Below are 16,914 nucleotides of genomic sequence, written 5' to 3'. Positions count from 1 at the left end.
CTGCCAGCTCTAGAGAGTCTTGGTGGTTCAAATCTTCTTCCATTTAAGAATGATTGAGGCCACTGTGTTCTTGTACCTTCAACACTGCAAAGAAATGTTGGTACCCTTCCCCAGATCTGTGCCTCAACACAATCCCGTCTCTGAGCGCTATGGAAAATTCCTTCGACCTCATGGCTTGGTTTTTGAATTGACATGCACTGTCAACTGTGGGACCTTATACAGACAGCTGTGTGCCTTTCCAAATCATGTCCAATCAATTGAATTTACCACAAGTGGTCGCCACTCAAGTTGTAGAAGGATGATCAATGGAAACAGGATGCACCTGAGCTCTTTCGAGCTTCATAGCAAAGGGTCTGAATACTTATGTAAAATAAGGTATTTCTGTTTTTTTTTTATGTACATTTGCAAAAATGTTTATCACCCTGTTTTTGCTTTGTCATTATGGGGTATTGTAGATTGGGAATTTATTATTTTTGAATCCATTTTAAAATAAGTCTGTAACGTAACAAAATGTGGAAAAAGTGAAAGGGGCTGAATACTTTCCGAATGCACTGTATGTAACTTCAACCAACCAATAAGAATACATAAACATGGAATACTTATTTCTGCTGTGTCAACCATCATTTAATTTGATTTTCAATCACAGACAGTTAAGGTACTTAATTGTTACCCAGAAATTATATTGAGATAGATTGCAGCGTCCGACCTTTAAGGTCAGCCCAGTTTTGTAATTTACAGCGATGAGATTTGAAAAGGGCAGATATTATACTTTTCAGTGGCCTTTCTCTATTTCACTCACTGCTGGATGATATATGACTCTACAATATAGCTCAAAATAATGAATAATATGGTCCGGCACTAAGAGCCAGGCAAGGGTACTTTCCATGCGAAGCCTTCTTGTTTTCTTCCAGATAATCTTACTGTAAAGCTGAAACATGCTCATGTTTGTTGTAACATAACACCTATTATTCCCGGTGTAGCCCTGGCGTTGGAAGTCATTACCTAAATGTTTGTTCCCTTGAGTGAAAACATGTTTAACCTTTGCGAGGTTGTCTTGGCTGTGATGAGCGTTGATAACAGCTGTGTTTTGCTGCCTGCCTGACCAGGCACTCTCTTGTTGTTGACTGACAGCAGTGCTGACCTGATAGCTGGCTATTAGCATGTGAGACTTAAACCTCCGCCAATGGCCTGTAGTGGTGTGACTTTCACGTCCTCCGTCGTCCTTACACAATTTTCATTCCACGAGTATGATTAATGTCATTTCCCTTTGTCACGCTGTTATATTCACTAAGGAATTGACATTTACTGTTATGAAGGTTTGTCTTAGATTCTACAAGAAGACTTTCAGCACGACTACTTTCAGTCCATCTAGCCTCAGACTGTTGCATGTATGTACATACTGTCGGCTTTATGTAACCCCCTTTCATGTAATCTTTCCACGTCTCTGTTCTAGGTGTGAGGGAGACCATCATGGCAGGCGACATGATGTTGGTGATGCGTGGCTTGACCAAGCTGAGCCAGGCCATCATGGAGACTCAGGCCAACACCCTGCGTAATGGAGGAGCCCAGGCCATGGCCCAGAGCATGGGAGTAGCCATGCAGAAGATGCAGGTGGGCACAGCAGGAGATGAATGGGGGTATTGGACATCCGTGATTGTTACAAAGATTCTGTATTCTTCATTGTCAGACAACACCTCCAGTAGCCAGATCTAAAATGAATGACAGAGCTTCAGTGTCAAATAGCTTCCTATCCTTCCTTTGTGCCTAGTCTAATTTAGAGTAAGTGCAACAAAAGGTTGATTCATAGAGTTTTGGAATATTATCAAGGCTGAGTTATTTGATCGGAATAGTACAATGGAGAACTACGCCCCCACAAAGCAAAGCATGCTGGGATGTAAATACAGTTTGACTCGAGATCAGATTTATACATTTAAATGTTTTTCGGATGACCTGAAAATATCTTGAGCTGAGTTTTTCCTGGTCAAGAAAATCTCTGGCCCTATCCATACTAGTGAAACCACACCAAGCTCCTCATTGACCCCTTTCACTTCTGTGTATCTGTTTAAGGAGTTTGGTGGGCAGCAGCAGCAGAGTGCGTCTGATGACTTCCCAGCAGACATGGACAGCAAGTATGACTTCTCTGGAGCAGAAGGAAGCAACATGGACAGTGGGGAACACGTGGGGTCAGGGTTCCGGGATGAGGGGGGCTTCTCATCGGAGAGGACAGAGAGCGCAGACGGAGCGACCAGCGGGACATACAATGGCCAGGTCTCAGTCAAATCCAAGCTCTTTGATGGCTACAAGGACCCCAGCAGCCAGTTCTCAGGACAGAGCCGTTCCTACCGATCCTATAGCGTCTACCGCTCCTATCACCAGGACCGCTCGGGGGTTGGGGGCCTCACGGCCGAGGACATGGAGAAGGCCAGGGAGGCCAAGAGGAACGAGAAACCACACAAACAAATGGTACATCTACACCTCATCTCACTGTTACCTGTGACTCCGAGATGTGCTGAGTGTGTATCTTGTCTACCATTGTGTTGTTCTGTCTCTGTTTTAGCTCAGTGAGAGGGCACGAGAGAGAAAGGTACCCGTGACACGGTTAGGGAGACTGGCCAATTTTGGAGGTAAGGCTACACATTATTTTGTTTTCTACTGTGCTCTTACAAATGTCAAGTGTATTATGTTGTTATTTTCAGGAGGGGAAGGTACTGAACATTTTATTGGATCAGTAACATGTTGCTGCTGACTACATTGCTGTGAGTGTTAAGAACTTGATCCTCGTAACTTGGGAATATTGATTTGGTGACATCAGCATAGTGACAGAAATAGTGCTTTATTTCATCTTTGTTTCTTGCTTGAGCTCACCTTTTATCCCCCTTTTCATTTCATCCAAACATCACATTAAAGGAAAAGTATTGTACAACTGATCACATGCCAAACCTTCTCTGGTACCTAAAAACGTTTAGTGACCATCATTGCTGTAACCAGTGTCAATATTTACAATTAGAGCATGTATTTTTGAACCCTCTTACATCGTTAAGGGGGGATGGTCGATGATGAGAGCTCTCCAAGAAGGCAGAGGGACAGGGAGATTTGAATGCGGTGACCCAAGAGGGTGGATAGTTTGTATTGTTTCTTTCCAGAATTCTAGGGTGTCTGGACAGCGCTAGGTGATGTGAAGGTTAGTTGTCTAGAGTGTTGTGACTACGGTGTGAACAGATGTTGCTGTCAATCAATCCCATTCTGTGCATTTTCGTGTGGAGTTGTAGATGCTCTGTGCATGCTCCTGTAATGTATAAGTTGTGGTTTAGGGTTGTTAGTGAGTTCTCTGAGACCTGTCCTCTTCCCTTGACAGCCAAAGGGACAGATTGAGGCTAGGAGGTTAATCTGCACTTTGACCAGTAATAGGCCTGCAAAGCAGACTGCAGATTAGCTATTAGGGAGTTCTTAACTAGTCTGCTAGTGCCAGTTAGCTTCTGCCTCTTCAGAGAGACACCTTTACTGTTATCAATCTGACCTGTACTACACTAGCTTAAAGCTCCTGTTTTTTGTCAGTGTGAATGATATTTATTTTCATGGTTTTAGAAGTGTTTTATGTCATGAAAGGCAGTTTTATTTGGCTACCTGTAGATGGATAGGATGTATTGATATGGTGTTGAGAAGATCTAATTGTATTGGTCACATCCGCAATATGTAGCACAATTATTGTGTTCCTAGCTCCAACAGTGCAGTAATATCTAACAGTACACAATAATACACACAAATTCAAAAGTCAAAGAATGGGATGAAGAAATATAGAAATATTAGGATGAGCAATGTTGGTGTCCGGAGTATAAATATATGCTGTGTGTGTGTACAGTATTCCATCTACTACAGCTGTAGATGGGATGCAACGAGCTGTCTGTCATGTAAGCACTATGATATCTGAGCGTCCCACCACATCACCTTGGCCTGTGACTGAACAGGAGGAGGACAGAGCACTACAGATGTAGGCAGCAGAGGCTGAATGAGTCAGAGCTCATGTTATGATAAAGGGGGTAGCGGGATTAATGTGAGCAGCATCTCTAGCTGATATCCTGGCCTGGGTACAGCTGATCTCTGGGATCTGGACTGACAGCTGGCCCTGGCCTGCCCCGGCCTGGGTCATCCATCTCTCTCCCAGCATGCTCCACATTTTGTGGCTGTTTGGGTGGTTATCAGATCCACGCAGCGAGCCGATACACAAGCGAGAGGAAAGCCACTTAGGTGCACCTGTTTACTCTCGGTCCATACATGGCCCTGGCACCTTCTGTATACATTACAGAGCCAGCTCCGGCATTCTCTCTCTGTCAGGGCACCGCACTACCACAAGCATCATGGGAGGTTGGGGGGCGGGGCGGGTCTCGGAGAGGGATCTGCTGACGGATCACTGCATCATTCAGCTGGAAATCAGGGTTGCCGGATTTGGGGGCATTTGAGTGATGTGGGTCTCGATAGACGGACACCTGTCAGTCCAGCATTCTGGAGCCTTATTGGTCTGCTCTCCCTCCCCATCATGGCTCAGGAGGAATACCTGGTAGGCTGGCAACCAAGCCCAGAGGCCCGCTCCTCCAGGGGAAAAGTGCTATACTGTCCCCTGAGGACTGACCATCAACTGGTCACACGTTGAGATACAGTTGCTGACAGGCTATCCAGTTCCTGATGTCTGTTAGTCGGTGTACCAATGTGAGAGAACACCAAGCCATGCAGGTTTCCTGTTCTGTTCTCTCCTGGTTGTTATTGTTGGTTGGATTATGGATACATAAATTAACACCATGCTCTCTGAGTTTCAGTTCCCTTTGACATGTACTCATGATGCTTCAGGAAACACCACACATGGATGCTTCCATTGAGAGATTGTCGTCTTACCGCTGAAGTTAGCAGGATGTTCAGAAGTTGTCTGACCAGTTGTCTTTTTATGAACCCCCAGGCCCCGCTGTTGTTGTCATGTCCTTAACACGCCATCTATTTTTCGGCATAAACAAAACTCTCTATTTCTGTAAGGTGATCAGGGTGATCTATTTCTGTAAGGTGATCAGGGTGAGCCTGCAGCTTTGAGGTATGACCGTGTCAGGAGCTGATGGCACAACTCAGTGTCACCCCTTTGAACATCTGCAGGATTCTTTGACTTGACTGACAGAAGGACTTAGTCAGCTACTGCTTAGGAAGTTGAGCTATGATTGGATGCAGTTTACCAAGAAAATAGCAATCCTGAGGGGGTCTATGGGTGTAAACAAGATATCCTAATATCATGGTGAAGCTTCCTGAATGTGTTGCTTCGATTTATTTAGAGGACAACGTAACGTTTGTGAAGAAATCGGTTGCTGAACATATTTCAGAGAATAAATATCTGAAGCCAGATTTGATTAGTATATATATATACAATTGATTGTGTGTGTGTGTATATATCACACTATCAATATATATATATTGACATGTACATATGCACACATATATATATGCACACTATCAATTGTGTCCTGTCAACAACCCTTAGGGATCTCTCCAGTGTAGGAAGTGCTACTCAATCATTGACAAGATTACACACTACACACAGTGGTGTTTGGGAGCACAGGTACGGCTGGCTGAAGGGGACAAGACTGGACTTGTTTTGGATATCTATCAAAGGTCACTGGTTCAGATGGTGCACACTCGTCCACCACATTTAACTTAACAGCATTTCAGGGGAGTCCTCAGCTGGTTTGTGCACAGTGATTTCTTATGGAGAGTATTACTTCACGGTGGAGTTATATAACATACTAGTGTGGTGTAGGAAGGCTGAACTGCCTGGCCTGTGCCCAAGCTTGTTTCTGTGCCGTGTGAGTTGTGGTATAAAATGTTCTGAACTCAGCACTATTGATGAACATTTTAAATGCTGTGGAATGAGCCAGTGAGCGGTGATCTTCATTCTGTGCTGTAGATATGGATGCCCCCCATATTCGTTTTTTTTGTGCCCACTTTCCTACTTGCTTATTGACTAGAAAGTAGAGAACTAAGCCAGAATGAATCGCAAAGGGATTTTGTTTGTTCATGCACATCGACTCGGTACTGGTGCACAATGCTTATAGCCAAGTTATCGTTTCTCATTGTGTATTCATTATGACTTTTATTATTACTTTTCTATTACTTCTCTTTTCTTTCTCTCTGCATTGTTGATGAGGGGCCCGTAAGTAAGCATTTCACTGTTAGTTAGCTGTTGTGATTTGATTTTTAGATCCAAAGAGGAAAAGGTGTGATTATTTAATAGATGACTGTTATAAAAAAAGGTAAAATAATCACTGACACCAAAAATACCTTCTACATGTTTATTTATACTAAACTTCTGTTAATTTTTTAAGATAACATCTGTATGTAACTGAAAGTCTGAACTGAACTCCATCAGTGTCTTAAATAGACTAGAGTGGCATAAGTAAATGTCCCATGATCGACCAGGAACTGATTTGACCTGACTGATGTATCATGGGGAAGCAAAAGGCTGTGGGAAGCAATTTATAGGTGTACCTGGGATGTTCTGTACAATATGGAAAATAAGTACATATCAATGTACATAAAATGTACATATCAAAGGCTGGTTTGCCTTAAGGAGGTCACAATCATCGGAATGCTGTAGACAGAAATAACGTATAGTTGGGTGTCTGCCCACTCTGCCCAGAAAAATTTTTGTTGATGAAATTCCAATGTTATTAAATACATTTTACCAAGACATATGATTGTAAATGTGCTGAACCGTTCAGTGGGGTCTTTCTCTAACAGATTATTAAGATGATATCCTAAAAGTCAGATTTCATAACCTAATTAACCTAATACATCCAATAATAAGCACTGGGCTCTTTTGACATAGCGGAGCAGGTTTCTCGTAACAGCTTTTGAGGATTGTGCATTTTGTGGTCGTCGTCTTCAAAGTTGTGTCCGCAGGTCACAAGATTGGCATGAAACGAGTTGTATTACATGTTAAAAGCTTGGTATACGCTCAGTGTTCCATTGACATTTCACAGATACTCTTGTTTTTGCTAGAAATCTTCAAAAAGAATTGGAATTAATGCCATGTCTCAAAATCGATATCCGTCTTTCCTCTATTGTTTTATGTCCTTCGGATTCGAGAAGATGAGTTCAACACTTTCCCCCCCCCCATCAATCTACACACAATACCCCATAATGACAAAACAAAAACAGGTTTTTAGACATTTTTGCAAATGTATTAAAAATGAAATATCACATTTACCTAAGTATTTAGACAATTTTATTCAGTACTTTGTTGAAGCACCTTTGGCAGAGATTACAGCCTCTAGTCTTCTTGAGTATGACTCTACAATCTTGGCACTCCTGTATTTGGGGAGTTTCTCCCATTCTTTTGTGCAGATCCTCTCAAGCTCTGTCAGGTTGGATGGGGAGTTGCTGCACGGCTATTTTCAGGTCTCTCCAAAGATGTTAGATCGCGTTCAATTCCTGGTTCTGGCTGGGCCACGAAAGGACATTCAGAGACTTGTCCCGAAGCCACTCCTGTGTTGTCTTGGCTGTGTGCTTAGGGTCGTTGTCCTGTTGGAAGGTGAGCCAGTCTGAGTTCCTGAGCAGGTTTTCATCAAGGATCTCTCTGTACTTTTCTCTACGGACAATTCTTTTGACCCCATGGCTTGGTTTTTGGCTCTGACATTCACTGTCAACTGTGGGACCTTCTATAGACAGGTGCGTGCCTTTACAAATCATGTCCAATCAATTGAATTTACCACATGTGGACTCCCAAGTTGTAGAAACATCTCAAGGATGATCAATGGAAGCAGCATGCACCTCAGCTCAATTTCGAGTTTCATAGCAAAGGGTCTGAATACTTACGTAAATAAGGTATTGCTGTTTTTAATTTTAAATGTGCAAAAATGTCAACCTTTTTTCACTTCTTCATTATGAGGTAATGTGTGTAGATTGCCATTTTTTTTTTTAAATAAGTATTTATTATTTTATTTTATTATTCCATTTTAGAATAAAAAGAGAAGGGGTCTACTTTCCGAATGCACATTTAACATGATTTTACCCATCTGTCAAAAGAAGCAATTTTGATTGGACACCCTACGTATATAAAGCTGATATGATTCCTTACGCTACATGACAGAGAACCATGTCTGTTCTACACAAAATATTTCTATCTGAACGTCCCGTACATTGTACCCTACTGAATGACCCAGATCTTAACATCATGTTATCTCAGGATGGATTGTTGTGTGATTGTTAACACTGTGGGTTGTGTCTACAGGTCTTGCTGTAGGGCTGGGCTTTGGAGCACTGGCTGAGGTAGCCAAGAAGAGTATGAGGCCAAGTGAGGAAAACGGTAACTGTTTAACATAAACTGATTTCTACGGTAACTGGAAACAGGCTTATGTTTCACATTACGTGTACAAGCATGCACACTCACGTACTAGACACTTACCCAGAGGTAACATGCAGGCAATGCCCCTTCGAGATGTCTGACATGATTTAATTCATCTAAGAATTACATTGTAACCTATTTAATTTGCATGCATTGGACATATGTCACCTATACAGATATGCAGAGGCATAATAATTCCTATCATAATTCATTGTAGTTGAACACTTGGCTATAGTTCTTAGACTCTACTGTAGTTGGGCTCAGTTGATGAGTGTGGTCTTCGCGATTACAAAAAATAAGTGGAGGTGGTTTAGCAGTCTAATCTAGTGCAGGGGAGATGGATATTATAAAGCCATTCACAGAGCCAATTAGTACAGTAACATGCACACAATAATGCAATTTTATTGTGAATAATCAGATTAATATAATGCTTTGCAAGAAGAATGATTTCCCTAATACTCCTTTTTTACATGGACGTGTCTGAAATCCGACTACCTGATAGTACTATGATAAAGGCAGAAAATCACCAGTCAAAATAAACGTTCTACCACAGCGACCATTTTATTTTTGGGAAGCAATGTTTGATTCTGATTTCAATGTGTGTGTGCAAACGACTTCTAAAACACATACATTCTGTTGTTCTGAACTCCTCACGCTAGAGGGAGGCTTGCTGGTGCTGGCACATGCCCAGATCAAATCCACCGCTGAAACGCCAACTAGGGTGTTTACATGTCCTAATCATTTGAAAGATTGCTCAGAATACCAGGTGTTTTAAATAGGCGTATGCTTACTTCAATTTTGACCTTCGGCCGATGTTAAGATTAGCAGTGTAAGGTGTTTCTATGACTGTTACTTAGTCTGCCTACCTCCATACTCTGTTTTTACTTTTGAATTATTACTGTGCGTATAAATGTACTCTGCGTGTATTTACATGCACACTAATAATTTGATATTAAACTTAGTCTGCCTACCGCCATAATATGTAATAGTCATAGAAACACTCTGCTTATCCTAATCGGCGTGAGGTCATAATCGAAGTGAGCATGCGCCATTACAATACCTGGTTTTTCTTTTGAATTATTGGGATATGTAAACCACTGAATGGGTGTTCCAGTGGTGTATTTCATCTGCACATGTGTCAGCACCGGTAGCGCCTGCCTCCCTCTTTTGCGCGAGTGAAATTAGTTTGGAAAAACTAAAAGTACGCATCAATAGTTTTCCCCATGCAAACTTTATATGTCCAAACTCCAAATCAAATAGGCTTCGCCAAAAAAAAAAAATCACATGATTTGGCAATTTTCTGCATTTATCAAAAGTCTTGTCAGGTGGCCTGATTTCAGATGTGTCCATGTAAAGAGGATTATTGGGGAAATTGTTCTTCTTGCAAAGCATGTAAACGTTTTAAACATACTATTATATTAGTCTGACTATCAACAATAGTCATATTATTGTGTGCATGTGACTGTGCTCATTGTCTCCTTTAAAACCCAGGAAGAGATACAGTACATTGAATCTAGGGCTTTAAATTGAGATCAACCTTAACTCCTTGGATTAATCAGAAATTATCCCGATTGATGAGTCAAACTTGATAAGTCATAGATGGTATTCAAGCACACATTCATTCTATAATGAGCACCATTTCTGCACAATACAGAGCGAGTATGTAGTGGTGGAGTAGAGTTTGTCATCAGAGTGCATAAGAAAAAAAAAATCTTGATCTACGGTGGGGGACTTTAGTCTACACTTTATCCAGTGCACTGCTCTCTAAAGTTCTGCTAATGAAGAGCGCTCTGGGGGGAAACAGAGTAGCAGCAGACAGAGTAGCCGCAGTGTGCCTGAAGTTAGTCCTTTTTTAAAATCTCCTTCTGCTCATAAAGCCTTAATACGCACTGCTCCTGCTGTTGATGTCACAGTGTGGCCCACTGACACACATTCTCCCCCTCACTCCACCTGGGCTGCCTGGCAGGCGTGCCTCTCTCTCCCTGCTTGAGGGCATCTGGGGGCTTCAAACCAGACAGGCTGCTTCTGCTACACAAAACGCTGCCTAGGACGGGAAGATATATTTTTTAGCCTGCTTTTAATCAAGACCGTTGGTTTATGAAAATGCCCAGTTTTCTATAGTGAATATGTTATATCGTACAAGCTGATACAATAACAGAATATGGACGAAACAAACTGTACAGTACTGTCAGGAAAGACATTCACAATTCACGTCTTGGCAGTCTTCTAGTAAACACGTTTTAGTTGTCTCTCTGATAGATGGGAATGGGGTGCTCTGGACAGGGTGTCAGGAAGAGCGCTGGTGTTCTCTACCATGTCTTGAGAGAGTATCCATAGTGTGGAAGTGACACTTCTCTCACCGCATTAGGCCTTCTTCTCCGTCAGGAATCACTACTGGTTTGAGTAAATAGTGTTGCCGTTAGATGCTATTTATGAAAGCATTATCTATCCACAAAACCCATGAGATTCAACATTAGTTTGCCTCTCACCAGGATAATCACTACAACTACATTTTCTACTCCAACCTTGGAGTTTAGCATAGAGCTGACTGTTATTTCTCCCCTCAGCTGACAAGAAGGCCGTTCTGGACTCCAGTCCGTTCCTATCAGAGGCTAACGCAGAGCGGATCGTCAGGACGCTGTGCAAGGTCCGCGGAGCCGCACTCAAATTGGGCCAGATGCTCAGCATTCAAGGTGACTACTGGCAAACCTTGATCCTGTGTGTTTTATTTGTGTCTGGGCCATTCCCTCTGTTTTACTGCCCTCTTCAGCTGTGTCTACTGTGCTGCAGCGTGGCAGGCTTCATGACCCTTATCCCTAGTGTCACGGCACTCATGAGTCATCTTCATAACCTCTACTGGGCCTCCCTCCAGCCCCTGTAGATCAGAGTTATTTCTGGCCTCTCCCACCTCACTGGCATCTATCTATTCATGCATCTCCCAGTTCACCACACCTCTGGTCAGATCACAACAACACACAACACTTATTTTAGCCTGGCTGGACCCTGCTGTGTTGCCCTTGACATTGACTTTTTAATGGTCTCCTAGCTTGCCAACTTGTCTGCTTGTCTATCTGGGCTGGGTTGTTTGTTTTTGGGAATGTGAGTGGGGTTCTGATTTTAAAAATAGATTGCCCCCTGCACACAGCCTTGCCCGCCCTTCTGAGTTTTGGCACGCAAAGCGGTTACCTCTCTCATAGCGCTGCCTGGCGCTGAGTCAGATTAGTGCTCTAAATTTGGCACGCAGGTACAGCTTTAGAGGGAAGCTTACCCCTCAAGCCCCTAATTTGAGTAGTCGCTATCCAGCCAAGCCTGCCTATAAGTCTGCATGGTCACCATGGAGATGATCACAAATCCTGAGCATTGTAATGTGTAGGATATAGGGGAGAAAGGGTTTCTAACTGCTCCAGCTAGCTGGTAAACAGTGTCACAGACCCAGCATAAGATTAATGCAACTCAATGCACAGGGCAATGGGGGCGGAAGGTAGCCTAGTGGTTAGAGTGTTGGGTCAGTAGCCGAAAGGTTGCTGGATCGAATCCCCAAGCTGAGGAGGTCAAAATCTGTCGTTCTGCCCCTGAACAAGGCAGTTTAACCCACTGTTCCTAGGCCGTCATTGTAAATAAGAATTTGTTCTTAACTGACTTGCCTGGTTAAATAAAGGTTAAATAAATAAATGGCATTCTCCCGCCATTCCCATGTCAGTTGTGTGACAGGTACCAAATTTACTATTGATGGACAGCAACAGCCAAGGCATTGCCAGGGCTAAAAATAAGCCACCAACTATGTCAGAACTGCGACCTTTGAGTTTGAAGTGACCGTTCCTCTGATATTTCCGCTGATATTTCCCTGTGTAAACTGATAGTGTCTAGGCTAATGTCCTTTGTTCTAAAACGTGTTGAATGATTTCAGATAAAACTGGTTTTCAAACTGGCTTGGTATTCTAGGAAGGTTGTTGCATTTATCCATGGCTGTCTAATCATAACAGAAAAACGTGTCTGTTCAGCAGTCCTCATACAAGTTAGGACAAATACACATGATGATAATCACTGTAATTTACAGTAAGACAAAGGTCAAATCACTCTTACTTCATTTATTAAGTGCAGCCGACGCTTCAATGTGTTCTGCTTAACTAAATACTAAAGTCGCCCTCACTCACAATCAGCCGGGTCTGGCAGGAGTATCTACCCCATTCGTACCAGAAAGCAAAGACCTCAGGTCCCCACTGACCACTGTGTTTTGGGTTCTATTTCATCTGTTTGCCATTCTCATCTGCTGCCTTTTTCCACTTGTTGTCGGAATGGTGACCCGGTTATAGATCTTTCCCACAATGCTGTGCAACCCAGCTCCCACCACGTTGTTTTGGTTAATATTTAAAGTCATCGTTGTTGCTATAATACATTTGAGGGACCGTTTTAAGGCACTGCCAGCTAAAGCTATGTGAAGATTGTTGCTGTGCCAAATGTGTTGGCCTCCCAGAGACGTTTAGTGAACACTGGCAAGGACTTAATCTCTGTGATTGAACCGTGATAAAGACTCAGAGGCACCAAGGTTTTAAAGATGATTTCTAGACCTGTGATTGTTAATTTATTACTCAACGTGTTGGAGTTGAACTGAACAGGATACTGCGATTAAGACCTGTGAATTCATGTCCTGTATTGGTGAATAGTGTAATGAACAGGTTGACAGACAGGAACAACATGGCTTGTCTCATGTTTTGTTCTGACTGTTGGATGTCAGTCTGATTCTACTTTGATCAGTCATTCACTTTCATCTCTCTCCTCTGTCCATCGCCTTCAGATGATGCCTTCATCAACCCCCAGCTGGCCAAGATCTTTGAGCGTGTGAGACAGAGTGCAGACTTCATGCCCATCAAACAGATGACGGTAAGGTTTCACCTTTAATAACCTGCTCTTAAGCCCCCCCCCCGACTAGTCCTTTAGCCTCTTGCTAGAAAGAGGTACTGGAAAACAAATGAGTATCACACAGCTCTCTGAATCATTAGTCAGTCAGTAAGACAAGTGAAAAACAGATTACGATCAGATCTGTTGAACCCCAGTCAATTGATGAGGGTCCATAACTGAAGACTAACTCCCATCTCCGTGACAGACACACTATTGAGGGAGCTGCCATTGGTTTATGTGTGGTTGTGCTCCTGTCCCTGCAGAAGTCCATCAACAATGACCTGGGCCCTAACTGGAGGGACAAGCTGGAGTCGTTTGAGGAGCGGCCGTTTGCTGCGGCCTCCATTGGACAGGTCCATCTGGCTAAAATGAAGAACGGCAAGGAGGTGGCCATGAAGATCCAGGTGAGATAGAGAAACCTGCTGCTGCTTCTTCTGGAGCTACAGATAGAAATGTAAGGAATAGAGCTGAGCGGACATGATTCCCTACTCTATATGACAGACTCTCATTTAGAAACAATACAGAACGTTCAGATTGAAATGTAACGTTGCACCCTCCTAAATAACCCCCTGGTAATAGTACAAGCTCACATTAACGCACATAGTAGAGGCTTTTTACAACCTCATTAAAGGTATCTTGCATAGTCACATTGTAGAGGTCCACAGTGTAGAGATGACCGATGTTGAATGTCAGCAGTGACCACCAGCATTCGCTCTGCAATCGGATCACTTTTCTGCTGTTCTCATGGCTGCATTTAAGGCAGTGCTCGTCTTTTCAAGAAGAAATCAAACAAGTCTATTTTTTTAATGTATTCAACTTTTTAAGCACATGGGAATCTTGCGTGTCAACTCAGTATTGTTTATCTAAATTGTATTAGAGTAAGCTCTTCCCACATGTTCACCAGTCAAAAGACCTACAGCATGGAAAGCATGTTTGTTGTTATAAACTGTATAGGTTTATCTCAAATTGTATATAGACAAGGGAGCTAAGTGCTCCATTATCATGTCCCATATACAATGTCATGGCAGTGTTTTGTCTTCACGTCAGGGCAGGTTTATGTCAAACTGGTAAACATGGTTGTTTTATCATGCTGTTTCTCCTGCTCTGTTTGTCCCATGCAGTACCCCGGAGTGGCTAAGAGCATCGACAGTGACGTCAACAACCTGATGACCCTCCTCACCATGAGCAATGCGCTGCCTGAAGGTGATGACCCCTGGAAGGATTGAATGGGTTATTTGTGGGCTCATACTATACACAACTGACATAGCATGACATAGTCTAATCACATGTATGACATGGCTCACAATAATGGGGATGTTCCAGCCCCCCTCCCCTCCCTATAAGCAAACACTATCATGCAGTGTCACAGACAGCAGAGAGAGGCCATCATTGGTCCTCGGTAGGGTGACTCGTTCCCATCAGTCAGGGCTTCCACTGAGCCAGGAATGATTGGAGCACACATCCTCTACGTGGAAGAGAAATTATAATCAACCCCCCCCCCCTCTCTCTCTCTCCCTCTGTTTAAATTTTGTACAGGTCTTTTCCCTGAGCATTTGATTGAGGTGATGAGCAGAGAGCTGGCGCTGGAATGTGATTACATAAGAGAGGCCAAATGTGCCAAGAAATTCAAGTGAGTAATGAAAACAACAAGATGTGCTCCTTCTTAAAGACCACCTCCCTGTAACTACTTTCATCATCTAACCTAAGTCACTGCTCTGCTCCTGAAATGAAAAGTGAAGGGGGTACAATTGCTCTATTTTGGATGAAGTTGGCCTTCAGGGGCTAAGAATAGCCGCTCTAGCCCTCTGGGGAGCATTAGGTTTCGATATGAAGGTGCACCATTTGGCTTGCAGCCAGCTTTTAAATTTAGACATACTAGAAATAATAGAAGGAGACAACAAGCACTCCGTCCGCATGCCCTCTCCTCATGTCCCCGTTCCATGATCTGTTGACGGGCAGGCAGGGTGAGGGTTTATGTCCAGAGAGGGGGCTCCTGTTACACACAGTACACACCTGCTGTGGATGACATGCTTTTCACCTTGACCGTGGACAGTGACACCTCTCCCTTCTATGCATAGTCATACAGTACATGGTTCACCCTCCCCATTAAACAGTGATTTCTACAGCCCAAGCACATGGAGTTAGTGTAGACTCTGGATGGTTATTTGAGGGATTGTGGCGATGCATTGAGCTGTTGTTGTTGAGGACGCTCACTGATTTTAATTTATTTTTATTTAACCTTTATTTAACTAGGCAAGTCATAAGAACAGATTGTTATTTACAAAGACGTCCTACCCCGGGCCAAACCCTGACGACGTTGGGCCAATTGTGCACCACCCTATGGGACTCCCAATCACGGCCGGATGTGATACAGCCTGGAATCTAACCAGGGACTGTAGTGACACCTCTTGGACAGAGATGCAGTGCCTTTAGACCGCTGCGCCACTCAGGAGCCCTACACTGCACTGATAAATCTGTGTAGTCCTACTATGTGATATTTTAAACTCACATAGTGGGACTATAATGCTATTTGCAAACTAAAGGTCCTGTGCATCTTTGTCACAAATAATGTACATATACTCCCGTTTAGTCCTAATTGCTGACTTATCCAGCAGTAGCTGCATGTTGTTGTTCCTGTGTCTGACGAGTGTTGCATACATGTGATTGGTACAGGGAGCTGCTGAAAGACCACCCGTTCTTCTACGTGCCAGATGTAATAGATGAGCTGAGCAGCAACGCCGTCCTCACCACAGAGCTGGTCCCAGGCTTCCCTCTGGACCAGGCTGAACAACTCTCTCAGGAACTCAAGAACGAGGTCAGCGCATGCTGCAACTTTATTCAATAACGCCACCACAACAACCTCCTTTCTCTGTCGCCTCATACACCAAAACACCAGTGTAATAATGCCCCTTGGTGGCCACACTGCAGAATGAAAAATGAGATTTCTCTCTGTCTCTCTCTCTCTCTCTGTCAGATCTGTGAGAATATCCTGAAGCTGTGTTTGAGGGAGCTGTTTGAGTTCAGATACATGCAGACTGACCCCAACTGGTCCAACTTCTTCTACGACCCGCAGACACACAGGGTGAGTCTGCCTTTTAACTCTTATCAATTTCATCATTAGAGTCCACTGATTTTGATGACCCTCCTAAAGGTCCTTTCTGTTTAAATGTAAATACCGTGTCTTCTGTAGAGTCAAGTCTATACAGTAACCCCCATCGAGTAGCACGATTTTGCTGAATGCTTCAAATAACGAAACATTGCTACTGTTTCATCCATAGGTTGCGTTGTTAGATTTCGGTGCAACGAGAGGATTTAGTGAAGACTTCACTGACATCTACATTGAGGTGAGCTATTGGGCTATATCCCCCCAACAAAACATAACTGACCATAATGATTTCTTTCTATGTGTGTGACATCTTTTATTTCTTGTTTTAACCAGCTGATCAAGTCCGCAGCAGAGGGAGACAGAGAGGGGGTTCTGAAGAGATCAAGAGACATGAAGTTCCTCACCGGTTATGAGTCAAAGGTGAATGACTTCATTCTTTCTCAACACATATGCATCAATAATGCTGTATACCATTTTATTTAGTCAAAATGAATTGAGAAGGCCCTTCATTAATCTATGGCATAAACTTGGT

The 16,914-nt window shown here is 43.1% G+C and overlaps 1 protein-coding gene across 3 annotated transcripts in view; it reads left to right on the top strand.

The window, feature by feature from the left end:
* The window catches only part of coq8aa (coenzyme Q8A, genome duplicate a), a 29,882-nt gene that overhangs the window by 11,491 nt on the left and 1,477 nt on the right, over positions 1-16,914 (top strand). The window contains exons 2-14 of one of the 3 annotated variants that reach the window (XM_064925220.1): positions 1,454-1,611; positions 2,068-2,463; positions 2,558-2,624; positions 8,264-8,326; positions 10,945-11,070; positions 13,173-13,258; positions 13,540-13,680; positions 14,398-14,479; positions 14,813-14,906; positions 15,950-16,091; positions 16,251-16,358; positions 16,555-16,620; positions 16,716-16,802. In XM_064925220.1, the coding sequence (XP_064781292.1) occupies positions 1,471-1,611; positions 2,068-2,463; positions 2,558-2,624; positions 8,264-8,326; positions 10,945-11,070; positions 13,173-13,258; positions 13,540-13,680; positions 14,398-14,479; positions 14,813-14,906; positions 15,950-16,091; positions 16,251-16,358; positions 16,555-16,620; positions 16,716-16,802 (1,599 nt within the window). In that variant the 5' untranslated portion in view covers positions 1,454-1,470. Of the gene's footprint in view, positions 1-1,453; positions 1,612-2,067; positions 2,464-2,557; positions 2,625-8,263; positions 8,339-10,944; positions 11,071-13,172; positions 13,259-13,539; positions 13,681-14,397; positions 14,480-14,812; positions 14,907-15,949; positions 16,092-16,250; positions 16,359-16,554; positions 16,621-16,715; positions 16,803-16,914 lie in introns of all 3 variants that reach the window. The other 2 variants (XM_064925219.1, XM_064925221.1) reach the window with 2 other exon arrangements.

This window comes from Oncorhynchus masou, chromosome 19, assembly GCF_036934945.1.
Source record: "Oncorhynchus masou masou isolate Uvic2021 chromosome 19, UVic_Omas_1.1, whole genome shotgun sequence".
Lineage (NCBI taxonomy): Eukaryota > Metazoa > Chordata > Actinopteri > Salmoniformes > Salmonidae > Oncorhynchus > Oncorhynchus masou.
This window is presented reverse-complemented; position numbering and strand designations above follow the sequence as displayed.